Here is a 22,945-nt window from a genome sequence, read left to right as displayed (position 1 = left end):
CTCAATATCCAATACAAGATTAAAAAATTTCTTAAAGCTTTAGAATATTTTCTATACCTGTTATTAACACAAAGACCTCAGTGGATTAATGGATCATGAACTTTACTCACGACTTTTTCGTAAAGAAATAAAATGGGTTTAAATTCTTTCATACTCACAGAATGACGTTATTGACGACAAAGCAATGGGCCGCTGTTAACACATATCTTGTGTTTATAAGAGATCCTCCACACTGGAATGTTTTAGGTTTTGAACCAGAATGACGTCGAAATATGGCGGTCTGAAAGATGGTTTAATAATTATTGCGTGAGTAAGCAAATTTACTAACTGAATTAGTGTGCTGCATCTACAATAATAATCTATGACGATTCAGGCCAAACACTTTTTTTATTTGAATGCTGTTTATAACTACATCATCTGCTCTAAAATAATCTTTGTGTAGACTCAAAACTACTATCAAAAAGACTTTACCATAAGATTCGCGGTGTTATGTCTAAATTGGCTAGCATATCATTGGGCTGCGTATGGGTTGTAGAATAATTTTATTTCAAATTGGAACGTTAGAATTTTTTACAGTTAATAATTTCGTAACCATAAGAATAACATCGTCTGGTCTAAAATTGTCTACCTGCAAATTTCAAATGGGATCCAGTAAAACTTTCTTATAGATTCAAAATGGAACGTTAGGCTATCTTACTTTCAATAATCTCATAACTATAAGAATTATACCTTTGTCTCCAAAATAATCTTCCCATAGATTCAAAACGGAACGTTAGTCTTTCTTACTTATAATAATCCAAATTTACCCGCTTACAAATTCAAATGGAACGGAAGGCTTTTGTTTTTACTTTTAACAATCCCGTAATCATAAGAATAATACTGATTACGCCAATTTAATCTTCCTATAGATTCAAAATGGTACGTTAGAAATTCTTACTTTTAATAATCCTAAAATTATTTGATTGCTGATTCAAAATGGGGCATGAAGCTTTCTTACTTTCAATGATTTGGTAATCATAAGAATAATATCGTTTATCCCAGTATGATATTCTTATAGATTCAAAATGGGACATTAGGCTTTCTTAATTTTAATAATTCTTATAACCATAAAATTTAAGCCATCCGATCCAAAATTGCCTGCTTGCAGATTTTAAAAGAGACATTGAATATTCTTGTAACAATAACAATGTTTTAATATTCTTGTAACAATAACAATGTTTTAATATTCTTGTAACAATAACAATGTTTTAATATTCTTGTAACAATAACAATGTTTTAATATTCTTGTAACAATAACAATGTTTTAATATTCTTGTAACAATAACAATGTTTTAATATTCTTGTAACAATAACAATGTTTTAATATTCTTGTAACAATAACAATGTTTTAATATTCTTGTAACAATAAGAATTATACCGTCTCTTCCAATATAGTTTTCCTATAGATTCAAAATGAGACGTTAGGCTTTCTTTCAATAATCATCAAACCAGAAGAATGACGACGGTTGGGGTAAAGTAGTCTTCATGTAGATTAAAAAAGACGAGAGGTAATTTTTCTACTTTCAATAATCTTTGCAAGCATTAATCTTAGAATTGAATTATTTGAACTGTAAGTTATAACTTTTCATCCGGCCAAAGATACGAAATAAATTGTCACAAACAAAACATAGTCGTGTGATTCAATAACGAAAGATAATTCTCCTGGTATGCTGTTAATAAGTTCTTTCCGTTACTAATCAATCATTGCCAAATAAACTGGTTGAAGTAATAAAGCAATAATTATTTTTGCTCAAATTATCTACGTATTATAGTACTAAAAGCGATCCTTCTCCTGAAATCCTTACAAATTAATAACAACATTTCCATTATAAGATAAAAATAAAAAAGATCATTTGAGTGCACTTTATTCAATTTTTTTAATGATATTTATTCGAATGATTGATCTATTTTTATGTTGCATTCTCAGTTTTTATTAATAAATTATTGTCCAAACCCTAATCGATAAACAATGCATGATCGGTAATCAGAATATCAATCAGTACCCACCATCCAAGGCCACTCATGTTCGTCGGAAGTTTCGCCCCCAGCAATGAACAAGTCGTAGGGTTTGACGCCACAGGCTGAAAAGCAAAATAATAAATCAGATACACATGTAATGTGAGCATATTTCATTATCATTTCTTCTTTTCTTCGCTTTTAGCTTACTAAAAAACAGGTTTACGATATTGATTCATAGTGATTCGTTATCTAATGTGATAATGCGATGCAGGAAATGAATTTTAATTTTAATTTAATCGCCTTAGGCGACCAGCTATTCAGAGATCATATTGATTGTATTAATTTAGTCAAACAAACCAACTTTAATAAACTACATCTCACAACAAAAGAAAAACATTAAAAATTAAATTTGGAATGAACTAAACATAGAGCATTCTGATTGGTCAGAATGCTTCAGAATTGGCGAAATCAGTCCAGTTGTTAAGGCTAGGGGTACAGTCAAAGTTTTATTTCACAATATTAGATGGAAATTCAGAAAGAGGGGCGACCATTGAGGACCTATCTAAGGGATCATGAGCTTTCATATGAAATAAAAGCTTAATAATGGGCACCGTTCTTATCTTTGGGGTTTAAGTTTGGTTTTCCTGATTATTTTAAGTACAGAGATGTATTGATAAACTGTAGATACAAAATAAATATCACAGATATAAGAAAGCTTTTATTAGTGCAAAGTAGAAAATAATTTTTCTGTTGTCAGTAAATTCATAATAAGATTTCAGTTTTCATAAATCGTTAGGAATATTTTAGGTTATTTATTTTTGATTATTTCTTTATTATATTCTATTAGGCTTTGACACTCTGATTTTTGATTTAAAAAAATGTTTTCTTTTGAATTTATAAATAAATGCTTGATTTTATTATTTTATTTTTAATGTCTTTTAATTTTTAATGTTAATTATATATTTCATAATTCGTCATTGGGATTATTTGTGAGTGTGTTTTCTTAAATACTAAATTAGATGTAATGCCACTTAGCTTAGTATTTTGTTAAAATTTATAGAATAAATTAACAATTGAATGCTGAAACAATTAACATAATATATTTTCATCCAGGAAATAGCAATTATTTTTATGAATTACGTGTAATTAATAGGCTTACCAGAAAAGTGTTCTCACATGAATAATATCTGAACTAGTAAAAAACTTAACTATGAATGAAAATATCAAAAGCACTATTAATAATCAAAATCACTTAAATTTAAAGTAGAGAAATTTTTAAAATAACTTCTGATGCAAAACAAACAATATTTAGAAAGAAATCAATGTTTGCTTAAGGTGTACGTACACACTAGAAGATTTTTTTTTTTAATTTTAACTTTAAAAATCCAGTTTTTTCACACTAGGTCATTAATATATGTTTAAACTCATTTCAGTGAGGAAAAACCATATTTCACTCATTATTAATTAATTAAATAATATTTAATGAGCTAATTAGCCTATTTTTTGAAACATGGTATCTTAAATTCTAATTTGTACAGAAACACAATTTTAGTTGGAAATTATGCCAATATTAGTCCTCATTCAAGTTATAAAAATATATAGTTTTTTTAACAATTTTTTCATTAACTATAAAAAATAGACTAATAGAAAAGTCGTGATTTTTTCTGTAATTTTAACTTTTAAATAGCTATTAAAAATTTATTTCTATAAGTACAACTTTGATTGAGGCACAAAACATCCGCTATTTCATACAGATTATTTTTATATATAAATAACTGTATTTGATTCATTTCTTGTTGAGTTATGATTGTTTGAATGAAGCAACATAGTGGAAAAATATCATTCTTCATAAAATGAGTTTAAAAAACACCGTAACTAGAGTTTTTAATGAAAAGAAAAATAATTATAACTCGAGAAATATTTCGTATATTGACAACATCTTGGTATCGGTTGAAAACTAAAGGATCAGAGAACATTATTAAGCAATAAAAAAAAATTTGATATTTTGAACGATTTTCGAAGCTCTAAGTGTGTACATACACCTTAAGAAAATTTTATTTGCTAAAGGACATAAAACATACGATATAAATTCTCAAAAGACTATAACAGGGCTAAAAAAAACCCTGATAACCTATGCAAGGTCATACTATAAACCTTAAAAAATCAGGCATTGCTAAGACGAGGTCTCTGCTTCCAGCAACAAAGATTTTTACTATTAACCTTGGAATTTCAATGCTTCTCTGTTCCAACTTTATTCTTACCTTGTTGAATGAATGGAAAAAATCTTTTCCTTAGTTATGATATCTACAAAACTTGAGCTATCTGAAGATCGAGTGACATTCGTGTAAGCTATGTCATTTTCAATTTAAATAATCAAAATTGAAGTGCTAAACCTTATAAGTTTATCTCATGCCATCTTGTTTCAAAGCATATGATTTTGACTCATGAGATCATGTTTCAAAACTTGTTAGTTTGATTCATTTGATCTTCTTTCTAACCATGCGAGTTTGACTCATACGATCTTGTTTCAAACCATATGAGTTAATATCTATTCCACGCATGATTCAAATTGAATAAAAGGAAAATTTTCAGATTTCTACGAATCATCAACAGAACTATTCGATAATTTTTTTTCATCAACAATAAAAAAGTCAAACAAAAATACCTCAGCAGACTACTGTTTCACGAGTTTTCTCTCATTTTTCAAAGACTAATTACTCGTTAATAATATTTTTGAATAATAATCTTTATAAAAATAATCACTAAGAGAAGTCAAACCATATGAGTGTGACTCGAGCGACCTTGTTTCGATACATATGAGTTTCACTCATACAATCTTGCTTCAAATCATATGAAATAAGTCGATAACTCACATGAATCAAATTGAATAAAAGGAAAGTTTCAAATTTCCATGAGCTATCAACATAAATATTAGATTGAAAAAATTTATCAATGACAAAATAACAGTCAAACAGAAATACCTCAGTTGATTACTGATTCACAAGTGTTTCCCACATTTTCCTATGAGAGACTAATCATTAATAATATTCTTAAATAATCCTTACAAAATTAATATGAAATCAAATTTTAGTAAATATTAATTGCTCTTGCCTAATTTTCTATTTCCATAAAATATATCTATGATGGACTAATCTTAAAGCAATATTCAATTTGATTTTGACTTTCCATGATTAAATATAATAAAAAAAGTCTAAAAATTCTACCTTTCATCATATTTATGATCTTTTCTATTCGCTTTTGAGGATGACTTTGTTGTTTTTAAATTAGTTTGGGCAAACTTAGACATAGACTTTGACGTCACCAAACAGAAAATAATCTTTCCAAAACAGCTTTTGTATCCATTCAAAATCACCATCAAAGACAATCAAGTGTTGCTGAGCATGTGCAAATCAACCCAATAAAACAGCTAAGAAAAGTCAAATATTTCTAAGTGTTCTGCTTTATATAAAGTTGACACAAATGAAGTGAAATTAATTAGGCAGATTGAATAATTCTTACTTGTTTTTCTGCTTTCAGAATAATCATCAAATCTTGGACAATGCAACGCTCAATAACTCACAAAACGTTGTTGAAAACCAGCAGGAGAGATCCCCCCAAAACTTCCTTGCATACTCTCTAATAAACTTATGCCAGAGAACGTTTTATATGGCATTTGCATACAACTGATACAAAATATTAATCTTTGGCGTGAATTCAGCATTTCTACTGAATCTATAGTGTAGTCCTTGGCGAGTAATTGGCGGTTAATCCATGGCATCCGTTAATAGTGCCCGGAAATCGGATTTGTGTTTCAGATACTTTTTACTCAACCGATTCAAGCAAAAATTTGTCACAAAACTGTTAAACGTATGAGATTGTCAAACACAATCCCATACGAAATTTGATATATTTAAGTCATTGTATTTTTGAATTATTGCGTTTACCTGATCCTGAAAGTCCAGACAGACAGACAGTCAACCCATAGTTAGATTTGGTTCAAAATTTGATAAAAGTCTACTTTGAAGATGTTAAATCTGTGAACCAAATTTTATCTATCTAGCTTTATTCGTTGTGCAGTTATCGTGTTAATCCATATTTGAACAGCCGAATAGAACAAAGTTTACTCTAAATTTGGCAGAAATCGTCAAATTTGGTGCGTATATTGCATATTTTAAATTCCAACCGTTTATTTCAAAGCATTTTTGAGTTATCTTTGTCACAGACAGACAGATATTTTCCAAAAACCTGTTTTCTAACAGGGAGGTCTAAAATTTGAAGATTCATCAAAATCTGGAATTCGAATTTTCCGACATTCTACATATATGAAAAAGTAAAATATTGATTCTTTCATTGCAAAATTTTTCTGCCATGTGACAGAGAAGCTAATAATTATTGCTAGTAATTTCCATTTCTTTATTATTTCCGTTATTTTATTGTTATAAATTGAACAATTTAAAAACTTTTCGCTTGTAAACAAATTTAATTGGGAAATAAAAAAAGAAAGCTGAATGCAGTGATCCAATTTACCATTTTGAATCAAGAAACTTCACAGTTTTCCACATGCTCATTAAAAGAGACATCGTTAAGAGATAAGCTAGAATTTGTCCAAATTTCAATTTGTTCTTTTTATAATTTGGGGAAATAAAATCACACAACAAACTGAAGTAGGTTAGAGGGAGTATAAATTTTTTAAAAAATCCTCAATCATGAAAAGTTTTTAAAATTCTCATTAATTGCATGATTACAATATTAAGAATAATGTGAAAACAAGTAAGACACCCATGCAAAATTTAGAAGCGATATTTTTACAGTTGACTAGAAGCATTCAAATTTTACCTGGAACTTGAGGTAGTTGTTGTGGAAGATCTCGCGGATTCGGAAACTTGACAGGTGGTTCCACCCGTGGAGGGAGTGACCTGGGAGGTTTCTGTCTCCGAGGGGGACTCACCTGAGGTTCGATTTCATCAATGGGCGGATGATGGCTGGGTCTGGCGGACTGAGGTCGAGGTTTCGATCCCCGTTCGTATTCGACTTCCCGTGGTGGGGATGGCTTTTTCTCGTCGAAATCGCTGCAATATAATAAGAAAATGAATGATGAATTGTTTTCATATTTTCAACAGTTGTGCCTTAAAAAATTTCATTAAAAAGCAAAATGGGATTTTATAAATTGATTTAATTTATGATATCCCATTTTGCTTTTTGGAGTTTTTATTGTGATTTCTTTTTGTGTTAGTGACAGTTATAAATGTAAAATTATGATCGAGTTGAAAAATATCCGATTTTCTCAAAATGGGTGATTGAATCCGCTAAAATTTGAAAGTTCAATAATTTATAGCATAATGTAAGTAGAGAGGTAAAAATTGATGCACATTTGAAATGACATGAGGTTTTATGAAACCAAAAACAAGTGCAAAAAGGGTCAACAGATGGCTTTTCATATAACAAAAGTAATATTTAACATAACAACTGATTTTTAGTAAAAATTATGTTCTGTATAACAAATGCACATCATTTCGAACATTACCTGTAATCGAGGAACAATGTTATGAACAGCACAGTTCAGTATATATGTAGGTGTCATATTGTCCTCGAATGTTGTCTTTTAGCATCCCTAATAAGGTCGGACGATAGCTGTAGACTTGCGACTTCAGGTAACCTTAAACCAACGTCATACAATGGAGTTTCCACAACAGTTCTAAGATTTTCGATAGCTCAAATTCTGCAATTGTGGGAATTGACAGACCCTCAGAATATGAAATGGGCTTCGTCGGTTCACAACACGTTAGACAAAGAATGAATTTTTGAATTTTCAAATGTTAACGGACTTTTGAATCACCCGGTATTATAACTGTTAACAGAGAATTGACTTGTAATTATATCTTTAAGACTTGTAATTATAATTTTAGATAGCAGATTTTCAGACTCATTTAGAATTTTATTTATATATTTTTTAGAAGTCAATAATAGAGCACTATATAAAGGTTCAGAAAAATAAACGAATCGATATATGTTTTCAATAATATTTAAACAGTTTTGATGGCATTGATTTAGTGTCAAGAAAATAGATCATATATTCTATGTATATACAATGTTTGTAACAACATGATATTTATTTGCATGTATCGCATATTACTATTTGGTACCAAAACATTATTAGCCCTGTCTCAAAAGTTTAGTTAAAAATTAAATTTAAAAAAATTTAATCTAATCATTTATTGATAATTTGCATATAAACAAAATTTTCCATCAAAGTAACTAAATCATCTCGTACGATTGGGGGATCGATTTCATACATACTTCTCAACTGGACTTCTCCTCAATTCACCACTGCCCAGCATCTGCGGGTGCTTCCTTTTATAAGTCTCAGGAGGCGAGGCTAGAAGCCTCTCAACCAATCAGGAACGTTCGAGGCGTATCTCCGTTCCTACTGGACGGATCGGGAAAATTTTCGATGTTTCGGGTATAATCTATTTTGGCGCCAACGTCGCCAAATTCATCGCCAAGTCACCAAATGGTGGCCAAGTTTGTCGCCAAGCTCTGAGACCTCCTATGGAACCGACTATGCTGGGAAGCCGCATCGCAGATTCGTAACAATATATAGTTTTAAGCGCATAAAATTCTATTCAATTTATAATTTAATGTCACTTCTCAATTTACAACGAACCTTACTATCGATTTCTAGCATGCGTCAACGTATCACTTCTTCTGGCATTGGCATTCGTATTGATCTATGTTTTTCAGGAACAAATATTTGTTAGGCACTCTCTAGACTCTGAACCCATAATGATTGCATCTCTTTGTCACATAAGGTTCTTCCTTAGTTCTGAGTTTCCTTCCCTACTTTTTTTTCACAAGTAGGAAAGTTCTTACACAATATCCGAAACCTGAAACCTCCCACTCCTATGCATCTAATCAACGTCATCAAATTCGTCCCACTTCTAATTTTAGAGAAGCTCAGTGCAGTTTACCATCCACCAGACATAAACCTAACCGACCAGATGTAACAGCACTTAGTGCCGTAGGGATCTCCAATCTTTGCTGACATCTATTATTCGACAAGATAAAACTATATAAATTCTTAACTTCTGAAATGTCCGAAAAGAATTTTTCTTTAGCTTTGAACTTCCATTTTCTTATAACTGTGGTGGTAACATCATAAGCCAGATAACAACTTCCGGAGAAGAGTGTACACTTTTGTCTAGTGGCTTTGTTACTCGGCTATGAACCCTAACGTTGCGAGTTCGAACCTCAACTTGCACATAACCTTCTCTATTCCAATTTTTTTTTAGATTGGAACATCTTAATTACGAAACATTATTTTGTTTTCAAAATGCTTGAGGTCTTTTAAATCATTGCTTGGTGAATGGAGTCTGTTAAACTATTCTTTTAAAATTTACACATTTATTCGAAACTTTCGATAAAGCGTGATTGTGTCTAAAATTTCACAACAGAAAAATTTTAATTTTTATCCAGAATTCGAATTTTCAAAGCGAATAAAAAAATTTAGTTCTGATTATTCATTTTTAATAGATTCTGATTCTGTTAAAAGTTATTCTTGTTTTAAATTTTTTTTTTATTATTGCTGAATGATGCCATTATTTCAACCTATACTTTTCACTGCATACTGGCAAAGACACTGATACTTATATTTTTTAAATGTAGAGGGCGTTGTTTGTATCCTTTCGATATACGATTCACAGTTTCATAAATTCAAAGGAAAATATCTCGCCAGAAAAGTTTAATGAAATCTTTATCTGTGCTCTTATAATATTCTAAACACCCACATCTGTGACTTTGAAAAAAGTAAGGAATGCACAAATTTATGAAGCGAGCCCGTTGGATTACGTGTATTAAAAATATATCATGAAATATGCGTATTCAGTTCATGATTTTATTTATTAACTATTCAAAAATAAAGACCAGACTCATTTTGATTTACATCATTAGATTTTTCCAACTTTCTGCTGAAGGCAGATAACTTCATAGATGAATTGAAGATAAATTATAAATGCATTATTAGTAGATTGAATAATACTGAAAAAAAAAAAACAATTTTTTCAGCAATGATAGTTAACTTTTTACCTAGGTCGGCTTGCTGATGGAATTTCTTTTCTAGGACCAGGAACATGCTGGGATCTCCTTCCAGTGTCCTCTGACACATCAGTCGATCTGTGACCAGAAGGTCTGTCAGGTACAGGCCGAGTTTCATAAACTTTTGATTCGTGTTCAGAATTAGGCCTACCTGGTGACTGAGGTCGTTCCCTGTTAGTCGCAGGTCTCCCATAAATGTCTACTGATTTTCTAGGATCTTCATATGGTGATTCTGGTAGATCACTTTTGGACTTAGATGGCTCATCTATTGGTCTACCAGAGGTCTGAAAAGGATCCTGATCAGAATTAGGCCTTCTTGGTGACTGAGGTCGTTCCCTATTAGTCGTAGGTCTCTCATAAACGTCTACTGACTTTCTGGGGTCTTCGTAAGGTGGCTCTGGTGGATACTTTTCAGTCTGTGGATTCCTTTTGGGATTAGATACTTCATCTACTGGTCTACCAGAAGTCTGGATAGGCTTCCTTGGTCTTTGATCACCGCTTACTTCTCGTGGTGGATTCCTGTCATAAGGTGATTCTTGTCTGGGCCTGTCTGTGCGGACCGGTGCTTTAGTTGTTTTGACCTCTGTTGTCCCTCCGTGTGTTGGCGAGGATTGCGCAGATCGATGGGTGGGTTGAATAGGACAACAGACATTGCTTTCACCCCCGCATGCTACTAGGAATTGGTTGGCTTCACGGCAGTATCGTTTTGCAGCGCAGATACCATCGCGGCCATCCGGGGTTAAACATTTTTCATAGTGCCGACCATGAATTCCAGCTAAAAACGAAAATAATCAATATGATATCAACAAAAAAATAGTAAATGCTCGTAAAATGTACCCTCTCAGGGATATAAATGATTTACTTTCGCTGAAGTGATATTAATTGGTGTATTAATCTATGAAAACAAAAATTTAGAACTAATGCGGCCATTCGCTGTTTCATTAGAAATTAGAAAATAATTTTTAAATAAAAGAATATTAAATATATTTCAACTGAATATAAAAGAAGTCTATAAAAAAAGGTGATTAAGAAGAGAAACTTCCATTCCTGGAAGCAGAGAACGCTTTAATGGATTTAGCAGAAACTTATTAAAGCAATTAGAAATGAAATCTTGGATAATATTGCAGTACTCATTAAATTTCTTAAATAATTAATGTTAAATTATAAGGAAATAAATTGTACCGAAACTTCATTGATTTTTTCAAAAGAAGTTATTTGTGTATTTGCAATGCTCAGACGATGTATCGCACTTCGAGTCATTCGAAATTTGGTACAAAGTTAGTGTTAGTGATGGTTCAATGCACCTCGGAGTCTGAAATTAAAGATTTTATGGATAAAATCCTTATACAATATTTTCATTAATATTTTTTCTGCAAGCCAGTAAGAAAAATTCGATTTCCCAGCACATAGAACAAATAACTATCGATCGACTGAAAGTTGTTCTAGTCGTCTAATGTAATTTACTGAATTTTGAAAATTTTTCAATAATTACCATTTTTACTGTTTATTCTTTACATTTAAAGTTCCTGTATCTGTCATTCTAATTACTTTATCTTTCACAAACCTTTTCAGATAAGAGGCAGATAATTTTTTCTTGATTGACAATAATAATGAAAGTTCAATAACTAATTTTCATAGTATTTTAATGAGTTCTAAGATTTCCAACACTTTTTCCTCGGTTCCTTATTTATAGTGTTGTTCGATCATATTGTTTCTTCACTGATTTAATAATGAATCAAATTAGAATTAATGCTTGAAGAAAGAAAAAAAAAAAGATTTTCGCAATAGTTAAATATCTTTTACACTTTAATAATATCATTTTTAACATTTTCAATTTCATTGTCTGTTTTTATTGCAATATAAACTTTATAGGTTGGCATATTTTCAGTAAATTATGAAATGCGACAAGCATGCTTAAAAATCTTGCAAACAGGTCACATCAATGATCTTACAGTTACAAAATTTAACGGCAGTAATTTTCTAGAAGAAAAATGCTCAATAAGAAAGAAGTTTTCAAAAATGCATTTAAATTTTAATAAAGTGAAATTTTAATGCATTTCTTCAATAATTTTAGAGTGAAATATAGCATAAAAATAATTTTCATGTGAATTTAAAATTCTAAATGCTAATTTTTTTTACTATATCAGTCTTATTTCTGACAAAAAAATCCGAATTTTAATAATTTTTTAAAAATATTTATTCACCGTTATACATATTGCAATGATTATGAATTGCAACGATTTTAAATAGTTCTTTTAATTCACATGTTGTCGTTGCCATAATTAAGAACAAAATTTTGTAAATAATATAACCCCAGTCGAATCTCTAAAACATTATTGGCTACAAAGTTTTGACTAGAAATTCGAAGTTCTTTAAAATTTTTAGCATACCTTCATTTTCAGTTATTTGTTACGATTTATGTCGTTTGCAATTCTCTAGACTATATGAGAACTAGGAGGAAAAAATAATAGATTGCGAGATCGATTATATTTTTAATAACGTTTTCATAATGCTTCATTTATGTTTTAAAATTTTTCTATAGTTACTCATCATGTCAATAATGATGCCATATGGATGCTGTTAGTTAATTACATAGCTCAAGCTGAAATATTTCAGTTAAGCTCAGTTAACTATATAAAAATAATGATATATTTTATAAAATAAAACTTTTTTTAAAAATTCAAAAATTTGCGAAAAGAGTTTTGATTTTATTACACCATTCCATTTTTAGTTATCATCTGTAAGACTTGCTATATTTCATGCTGATGTCGTTCAACAATCTCTTTAACACGTTCAAAATATTTTTTGAATAGTATAATGGCAAAATAAACCAAGAAAACTTAATTACAGCAGAAGTATTTCGTTTTTACTTCCTCGTATACAAAGTTTAAAAATATAGTAATAAAAAAATTTTGAGATCAATATTTTGATGAATATCCATGTTTTAAACGATTTTGAGTTCAAAAATCACATTTTTGAATTATGTCTGTTTATCTATTAATTTGATTACATAGAAACGCTTTTGGTTGGGCAGAAGAAATTTGGTAAGCTGTCTATACGGCAAATTGGTAGATTTTTGTCAAAGAATCCCTCTTTTGAACGAAATACCTGCGCATAAAATTAGTTAGTTTCTCCGTCTGTCCGGGCAAAAGTGAACAAAAGGTATAATTAAATGGGTGAAATCTGAACAGAGTCTTCGCATCTAAAGTAAAAATTCTAGTCAAATTTTGAGCCAATCTGAACAAGAGATAGATCTCCAGTCGTTCCTTATATCCTCCAGTCATCCTTTATATAATTCAAAATTTATTAGAAAATATCTGTCGCATTTTAAGTAATGGCATTAAGGCATTTTCGGTTAGGTGTAAATCCAAATAATTTTCAACTAAAAAAAAAAGAAAGAACCTGGTTGCTTCATCTAATCCATAAATTTTTTCAGTGATTGTGAGATAATTATTTGTTACTATGAGACTTCAATGCGTCAATATTCAACAAAATCACTACATGTTAGCCCATTAACGCCCAACCTGTTAAAGCATAAATTTCTCTAAATTTCTTTTAAACTGCTTTAAAAATACTTGAATTAAGATAAATGTGAAGCAAAATTAAATTTTATTTTTTAAAAAAGATTATCGAAAAAAAACCACAAAAAAATTATTTCAAAAAACTTTTTAAAGATAAATATTAAAAACATTTTATAAATATAGTAAAATGACATAAAAAGTATTACTATCGAATTTTTTCAAACATCTCGAAAAAAAAGCCAAGTAAAAAGAAAAAAAAATGACGATTTTTGTTTCCACAACTTGCTTAATGGGTGCTATACCTGATTGAAAATTGTTTTGATGTTTGGGAAAATCTTATTGACTTCTCAGACAAAAAACAACAACAATAGAAATAAAACAATGTAGAGCATATGGTTTAGCCAAGGGAGTATTATATATAACTGTTTTATAAATAACGTACTGGGCGTTAACGGGTTTAAGTCCATCTGTTATTTTCAATTTTTGTTCAAACTGTGTTCATTATTTTGACTCTGACATGCCAAAATTAATTTGAATTTCTTGAAAAAAGATACGAGAAAATGATTTTTTTAGAATATCTTTTTTGTAAGACGATATATTTATTTATTTCAAATAGATTTGAAATAGCAAATAGATTTTTCAGGATTCAGATTTCTAACAGAATTGCTGTCAGACATAGATCCAGATTAAAAACATATTCATATATCAATTCAAGCAAAATTTTCGTCTTTTGATTAGCTTGGAATTTATTCTTAAAATATTGCAAAATTATATTATGTTTATATTTTATAGACTTCGCGCCATTTCAATAAAGTTAAAATTAAATATTCGAGAACTTTCTAAATTGCGTTCTATATTAGGCAATACAAATTAAAAAACCTACCGAAATGAAAATGATAGATGATACAAAACCAGATGAATATCCTCTTCCAAAGCCAATCAGAATGGGTCATGTCAGGTAGCTGGAGAAAGTAAGAGATGATTAAAATTAAATTTCTTTCACATTCAATGTATTCTTTCAACAAATGAGTTTTAAGAACATTCTTAATGCGTTTAATTAATTTTTGAAGATCAAAAACAAAAGATTGTTAAAAATATAAAAATTTATATTAGGAATATGATTCAAATATTTCTAATATAAACATTACAGACATTAATAAGCACAGACAATTCCAAAACAGTGGATTTATGAAAGAATGTTTATCAATAAATTTTAAAATATAAGATGTTTCATATTCAGTACTTCAACAAATTCTTATTGTATATTAAAGAATTTGTTTACTAATGAAAGCATTCGAGTAGAGCATCGCTTTCGTTATGCATAAAAAGATACTCACAAATTAAATTTCGAAATCTATACAGTATTTTAATGGAAAAAAGATGGTTTATCACTGCGCATGCGCAGTTGCTTTTATTACGTGAAACTGACATCATGTTTTAGTCTTTTTAGATTTTAAATATACCATGTTTTGCAGATGAAGTTCAATTGCAGACATATTCTATTGTTGATTGTCATTTCTCTAAATTGGCATTCGTCATAGTCATAATTGTCATTAGTCAAAAATTTCAAATTAGCAAAAAAATTAAAATTTAAAAATTTTCCATAAAGATGCATTTAACAGATTGCAAATTCAGAAAATAAAGTAATTTTATAAATCAGACAAGACGTTACATTATTTCGACTGTTACCAAGACAGATGCCAAAAAAAGATTACTAAATAGTTAAATCTATGTTCCCAGTTATTATACAATTAATTCTTTCTTTGTGTCTTTTATTTAGTACAATAGCCATTTTTTAGTAATTACAAAAAAAAAAAAAAAAAAAAAAAAAAACAAGTTTAAAATATAACGGAATTTAGGAAAAGAACTTTAAATTTAGTATGGATAATTATTGATGAAAGAATAAATTATAAAGAAAAGTAAGTCGAAAAGTCAATTACAGCGATTTATACAAATATAGTTGAAACCCAGTGAATCTTAGAAAAATTAAAGAAAAAAAGGAAGATGGGATTTGAAGTGCTACATTATTGCTATTGTATCTAATGGCGATTATGATTTCAAGTATGTTAAACAACTCATTTTGAAATGTTTTTTATAAATCTTTTGGCCATTCCTTAATGGAATCTTCAGGAAATATCTATCAGTCAATATAATGGCCGATATTATGGGTTATTTTAGCAAATTCTTAATGCTGTCTTTTAGACAAATTAAAACTCAATTCTGCTATTGTATCTAATGGCAATTATGATTTCAAGTATGTTAATCAGTTCGTTTTGAAACTTTTTTGTAAATATTTTGACCATTCCTTAATAGGAACTTCAGGAAATATCTATCAGTCCATATAATGGCCGATATTATGGGTTATTTTAGCAAATTCTTAATGCTGTCTTTTAGACAAATTAAAACTCAATTCTGCTCTTGCATCTAATGGCAATTATGATTTCAAGTATGTTAATCAATTCGTTTTGAAACTTTTTTATAAATATTTTGGCCATTCCGTAATAGGAACTTCAGGAAATAACTATCAGTCCATATAATGGCCGATATTATGGGTTATTTTAGCAAATTCTTAATGCTGTCTTTTAAACAAATTAAAACTCAATTCTGTTATTGCATCAAATAGCAATTATGATTTCAAGTATGTTAATCAGTTCGTTTTGAAACTTTTTTATTAATCTTTTGGCCATTCCTTAATAGAAACTTCAGGAAATATCTATCAGTCCATATAATGGCCGATATTATGGGTTATTTTAGCAAATTCTTTAATGCTGTCTTTTAGACAAATTAAAACTCAATTCTGCTATTGCATCTAATGGCAATTATGATTTCAAGTATGTTAATCAGTTCGTTTTGAAACTTTTTTGTAAATATTTTGACCATTCCTTAATAGGAACTTCAGGAAATATCTATCAGTCCATATAATGGCCGATATTATGGGTTATTTTAGCAAATTCTTTAATGCTGTCTTTTAGACAAATTAAAACTCAATTCTGCTATTGTATCTAATGGCAATTATGATTTCAAGTATGTTAATCAGTTCGTTTTGAAACTTTTTTGTAAATATTTTGACCATTCCTTAATAGGAACTTCAGGAAATATCTATCAGTCCATATAATGGCCGATATTATGGGTTATTTTAGCAAATTCTTAATGCTGTCTTTTAGACAAATTAAAACTCAATTCTGCTCTTGCATCTAATGGCAATTATGATTTCAAGTATGTTAATCAATTCGTTTTGAAACTTTTTTATAAATATTTTGGCCATTCCGTAATAGGAACTTCAGGAAATAACTATCAGTCCATATAATGGCCGATATTATGGGTTATTTTAGCAAATTCTTAATGCTGTCTTTTAAACAAATTAAAACTCAATTCTGTTATTGCATCAAATAGCAATTATGATTTCAAGTATGTTAATCAGTTCGTTTTGAAACTTTTTTATTAATCTTTTGGCCATTCCTTAATAGAAACTTCAGGAAATATCTATCAGTCCATATAATGGCCGATATTATGGGTTATTTTAGCAAATTCTTTAATGCTGTCTTTTAGACAAATTAAAACTCAATTCTGCTATTGCATCTAATAGCAATTATGATTTCAAGCATGTTAAACAGTTCGTTTTGAAACATTTTTATAAATCTTTTGGCCATTTCTTAATGGGAACTTCAAGAAACATCCATCAGTCAATATAATGGTAGATACTATAGGCAATTTTAACCAATTCATTAATGCCGTATTGTTAGACGCAATAAAATTCAATTCTGAAAAAAAATGCATTTAATAAAAACCTAATAAAAGCAAAAAATTAAACTCCAATGTTCATTTCTGGTCGTAGATTTAATGATATTACTAATGATAGTTCGAATACAGCTTTAAAAAACAAAAACAAAATGCCATTTTAGTGTTTTTTTATCTCCGAATAGCAGATGCATCTAAAAATCAAAACTTCCTTCGTGCCGCCTCCAGATAAAAACATGTCAATTACAGCAAATATATCAAAGAGTGTCCAGTTTTTACTATCTCCGGGCTTATCGCTAAACGTCAAGTGAAAAAGGGAAATTCCGCTTTATCTTCACATTTTTATAATTCCATTCGTCAAAAATTATCAATAAATATAATTTTATTTTCCTAATAGTAAATACTAAGGTTATTTTAATCCAATTAAGAAAGACAATGAAATTTGTTTAGTTCGAAATTCACGGGATCGTAACAAAAGTCTGAATGAATAAAACAAAAGAGAACGAAAATTCTAAAACTAATAGAGGAACGTTTCTCCTCTCGACTTTTAACTTTCTCGTATACGTAGTATAGAGAAAGTATAAAAATCGTCAAAACATTCAAATTCAAGATTTTGTCGAGTATCTACGTTTTAGATTTCCTTGAGTTCGAAAAACACATTTTTGGAAAATGTCCATTTGTCTGTCTGTCTGTGATAATTCAAAAACGCTTTGAACCATACAGATGGAATTTGATATACTCTCTTTACATCAAATTTGCAGATTTCTATCAAATTTTGAGTAAAATCTATTCAGAGGAAGTCCGTCTGTCCGGCTGTTCGAATATAATTTAACACAATAATTACAAAAAGAAGGGAGCTAGATAGATACAATTCGGTACACAGATTTAACATATATATTGTAGACACCTGTCAAATTTTGAGCCAAATCCTGTTCAAATTTTTGTTTGAATGGGTTAAGAAAAACGTGTCCAAAACACAAATTCGTTTTTTGGATATCATTAACGCATGCCTGAGGTTATTCGCCGAATAACTTGAAAAGGATGACACGAAAGATTCAGTAAAAAGGCTAAATTTACACCAATGGTTAATATTTCGAAACTATTGTAATCCAATATCATGTAAGGAGTTCTCTGGCATGAAAAGTATACTAGGAAGTACGCGAGTAAGTTTTAGGGGTATTACCCCCGCTAGTTAGTATATTAAGACAATAGTATAAGAATCTACAAAGAATCTATTCTATTAATCTACAAGAATCTATTCTTTTAATTCATCGCGAGATATGATGCGGAGGGGGGCGATTATATCTTAAAGGGCCCAACAATGCCCCCCCCTCTTCGCTTTGCAATTATCGCACGTGGAAAGCGATATACTATACTTCGTTTTCTGTTCTGAAATGCAATGCAGAATACCAATTTTAAATTTTGATTGCGTAGTTTTCGACCTATTCTCTGCACTTTTTGCACACTTTATTTAAAAGTTATTTATTACTTTCATTTATGCAATTATTTACAATTTAATTTAATTATTTACAAATACAATTTTAATCACACAATCGCACTAAATTTTATTCACTTTCATTCAAAGCGCTTTTGAGTTACTATGTTTGTATACAAGCGATTATACAATTCAATTGTCGCTCAGTTCATTGACAGATGTTATCCAAAAATTTGTCAAGCAATTGCACTTATGATGATAAAACGATATGTTAAATTTCATCTGCCTAATAATCTGCATTTAATGTGAGCGCAGACAGACAGATTGCCCTTATACTTATTGAATCGAGAAGTTAACAGAAAAACTGCAAATTTGATGTTAAGAATTGTGTATCAAATTTCAAAAAGAAGATAAAATTTTTAATTTTGATTTCAAGTGAACCAAATTCAATTCGAAATATAAGGAATATTTTAGCATTATGCTCATGAAAAATTTAAGGGGTCTGAAAAATTTAGATATTATAAACGAATTCTAACTAGAAATGTCTAAAATAGCTAAGTTCTGCCATACGAATAGTTGAATATGAATTTCATGTTCATATTAAAAAAAATAATTAAATAAATTTATCAAATCATCCAACAATGCAATATATTTCGAGTTTCAATTTCTTTTTATCCATTTATTTTAAAATTCATTAGGATGAAGAAATCCGAGAGCTTTGGTTAAATAAAAAAAGAGTCTTGAATAATTTGTTTTAATTTAATATGAAGTAGAACGTTGGATTTTTAAAAATAAAGTATGAACATCAAAAGCGAATACATCAACTTTAATTATTGTTTAATCTTTTGAATAAAAATAATATTTGAAAGTAATCATTATCATGGTTTTCAAATGGTATCGAATCTAATTAATAAATTCTTGAAATTATAACTCAGCACAAAATAACATTCCCATATTTTTTTTTTCATGTGTATTGGTAAATTCATGTGTATTCAATAAATTGATGTAAATAAAAAAAAATTAATTACATAATTTTTGAGACTTTTTGAGATTGTTTATCTCAAACACGAGAATTATATTTGATGGATATTTATGAATGATTCAACATGTGATAAAATTTTCATTCGAATATCAAAAGTTAAATGTTTTATGAGCACACATTAATTTACTTAAACAATTTTTCCTGTTTCTATATATTATCCTTTTTTTTTTTCTGTCTTTTTAAAAGGTCCTCTGTTGCGTGAGGTTTTCCCTCGGGACCAATTTTTCATAATCTTGTGAAAAGAGGAAAAAGTTTATTTCTCGTTTATTTATATTTATTGTTTGCAAAAAAGTTCCTATTATACAGCTTCTCCTATTTTTATGAAACTTTAAGGGTGTGTAAGTAATTAATTTAAGTAAGTAAGTAATTAAGTTAATTAATTATAAGTAATTAAGTAAAAGTAACTTATAAAAGTAATTAATTAATTAACTTTAAGTAATTAAGTAAAATTAATTAATTAATTTTAGGTACTTACTTAAAGTAATTAAGTGCCTTTAAGTACTTAATTAATCAAAGTACTTAATTAATTAAAGTACTTAATTAACTTTAAGTACTTAATTCATTAAAGTACTTAATTACCTTTAAGTACTTAATTACTTAAAGTAATTAATTAACTTTAAGTACTTAATTAATTAAAGTAATTAATTAAATTTAAGTAATTAATTAAAATACATTTAACTTAATATTAGAAAATCATTCATAAATTAATAGAGTTTTACTTTTGAAGATAAAGCACTTTGTTTAATTATATAATATATGCTTACATTTGAATGCAATTTAATGTTTAGAATTTAATGAAAAAACGGAGCGTTTTGTCTTTTCTTTTTAAAGCAAAACAAACAGAAATAATATTCAATTACTAGAGATAAATCACACTGTATTTAATAAAAGATAAAAATTTTGTTCTGTTCTTATAAAAATAAATCAGATTTTTTATTAAATGATAGTTCAATTTTATGCGCTAGATAAAACTTTTTTATTGAAAACCGAGAGGTTTATTTAGTTTTTTAAAAGTAAATTGTTGTTTTGATTAAATAAGTTTTTGTTTCATATGCAAAATAATACATAAATAATCTCTTTTATCCTCAACCTAAAATTAATAATTTTTAATCGCTAGAATTCTAATTTTACTTTAATTTCTAAGAAGTGTGGGTTATTAGATTCCCACGCTTTCCACCCATATATCATTGGCGAACCAAAATTCCCGTTGCAGCAAAATTCCATTTTAAGGCTATATAAGTTCCAAACACTTTCCCATGGTTTATTTCTCCTGCTTTTTTATCATTCTATTCGGATTACGCCAGGGCCTAGTCATGATTTTAACAAAGAAGTTTTCTAACACATATGAAAAAAATTGAAAAAATATATTCTAAATTCGGAGGAAAAAGAAGAAAGATATTGATTTCCAGTAAACAAAACATCCATTTGCTTTTCTCCCATATATCATTGGATAGTAATATTTTCTTATAAAACAAAAATTGTATGATAAAAGTAAACTTAAATTATAGTTTAGCTTAATATAATCGTAAAAAAAATGTAATGATTGATTTCACATAATAATATTGAAATACAAATTAAATTAATGTCGATTAAGATTCTCACATCGTATAAAATAAGTCATATAACAGCTGAATAACTGTTGAAAATGTTATTTCATCTGATAAAATTGAATAAAAAAAATGTTATGGTTAATTTCTTCTCATAATTTCAAAATACAAATAAAATTAATGTCGTTTAAGATTCCCACATCGTATAAAATAACAGCTGAAAATGTTATTTCATCTAATAATATTAAATAAAAAATGTAACGATTAATTTCATCTAATAATATTGAATAAAAAAAATTTATGATTAATTTCATCTAATAATATTGAAATATAAATTAAATTAATGTCGATTAAGACTTTCACATTGTATAAAGTAACAGTCGAAAATGCCATTTCATCTAATAATATTGAAATACAAATTAAATTAATGTCGATTAAGACTCGCACATTGTATAAAGTAACAGTCGAAAATGTCATTTCATCTAATAATATTGAAATACAAATTAAATTAATGTCGATTAAGATTCTCACATCGTATAAAGTAACGGTCGAAAATGTTATTTCATCTAATGATATTGAAACACAAATATTGAAATACAAATTAAATTAATGTCGATAAAGATTCTTACATTGTATAAAGTAACAGTCGAAAATGTCATTTCATCTAATAATATTGAAATACAAATTAAATTAATGTCGATTAAGATTCTCACATCGTATAACAGTCGAAAATGTTATTTTATCTAATGATATTGAATCACAAATATTGAAATACAAATTAAATTAATGTCGATTAAGATTCTCACATCGTATAACAGTCGAAAATGTTATTTTATCTAATGATATTGAATCACAAATATTGAAATACAAATTAAATTAATGTCGATTAAGATTCTCACATCGTATAACAGTCGAAAATGTTATTTTATCTAATGATATTGAATCACAAATATTGAAATACAAATTAAATTAATGTCGATTAAGATTCTCACATCGTATAACAGTCGAAAATGTTATTTTATCTAATGATATTGAATCACAAATATTGAAATACAAATTAAATTAATGTCGATAAAGATTCTCACATCGTATAATGTAACAGTCGAAAATATTATTTTCTACACCATATAAACAATTACCTTCAGCCGGTTTCTTCGCGCATTCCGCAACACACTTGTTTACGTCGCAGAGCAAAGTTCGAGTTCTCCCGAATCTTCTTTCCTCCAGGACCGTTCTGAAGACAGGACTTGGTGTTTTTTTCCTCCTCGTTTTCGAATTATCAAACACACGCACTTTTTTAACTGCCGACTTCCTCCCAAGGGACATTCGAATCATAATTTCGACAGCAAAACTAGTTTACTACAAATGGCGACTTATCCTGGCTTGGCCTTCAACCGGCCACATACTACAAGAGAGCGCCGTGACACCTGCGTCGAACATTAGAAGTTGCGACATTTTTTTAAAAAAGTTCGCTGTCTTTTTACGCATCGCTTTTGAGCATTTTCTTGCAACTGGTTCCTGCGTGGTTCGGAATGAACCGTTATCTTACCATCTGGTTTTTCGTCTTTTTTCA

At 28.9% G+C, this 22,945-nt stretch overlaps 1 protein-coding gene across 1 annotated transcript in view; it reads right to left on the bottom strand.

Annotated features, from left to right (window-relative positions):
* Positions 1-22,681, bottom strand: part of LOC129971137 (serine protease Hayan-like) — a 35,839-nt gene extending 13,158 nt beyond the window's left edge. The window contains exons 1-6 of the mRNA XM_056084631.1: positions 22,512-22,681; positions 14,494-14,572; positions 10,081-10,864; positions 6,835-7,067; positions 2,047-2,120; positions 159-280 (exon numbers count right to left, since the gene is read on the bottom strand). Of these exons, the coding sequence (XP_055940606.1) occupies positions 159-280; positions 2,047-2,120; positions 6,835-7,067; positions 10,081-10,864; positions 14,494-14,563 (1,283 nt within the window). The 5' untranslated portion in view covers positions 14,564-14,572; positions 22,512-22,681. The remainder of the gene's footprint in view (positions 1-158; positions 281-2,046; positions 2,121-6,834; positions 7,068-10,080; positions 10,865-14,493; positions 14,573-22,511) is intronic.
* Between the last annotated feature and the right edge of the window lie 264 nt (positions 22,682-22,945).

The sequence above is a fragment of the Argiope bruennichi genome, chromosome 6, assembly GCF_947563725.1.
Source record: "Argiope bruennichi chromosome 6, qqArgBrue1.1, whole genome shotgun sequence".
Lineage (NCBI taxonomy): Eukaryota > Metazoa > Arthropoda > Arachnida > Araneae > Araneidae > Argiope > Argiope bruennichi.
The sequence above is the reverse complement of the archived record's forward strand: the minus strand, read 5'-3'. Positions and strand labels throughout refer to the sequence as shown.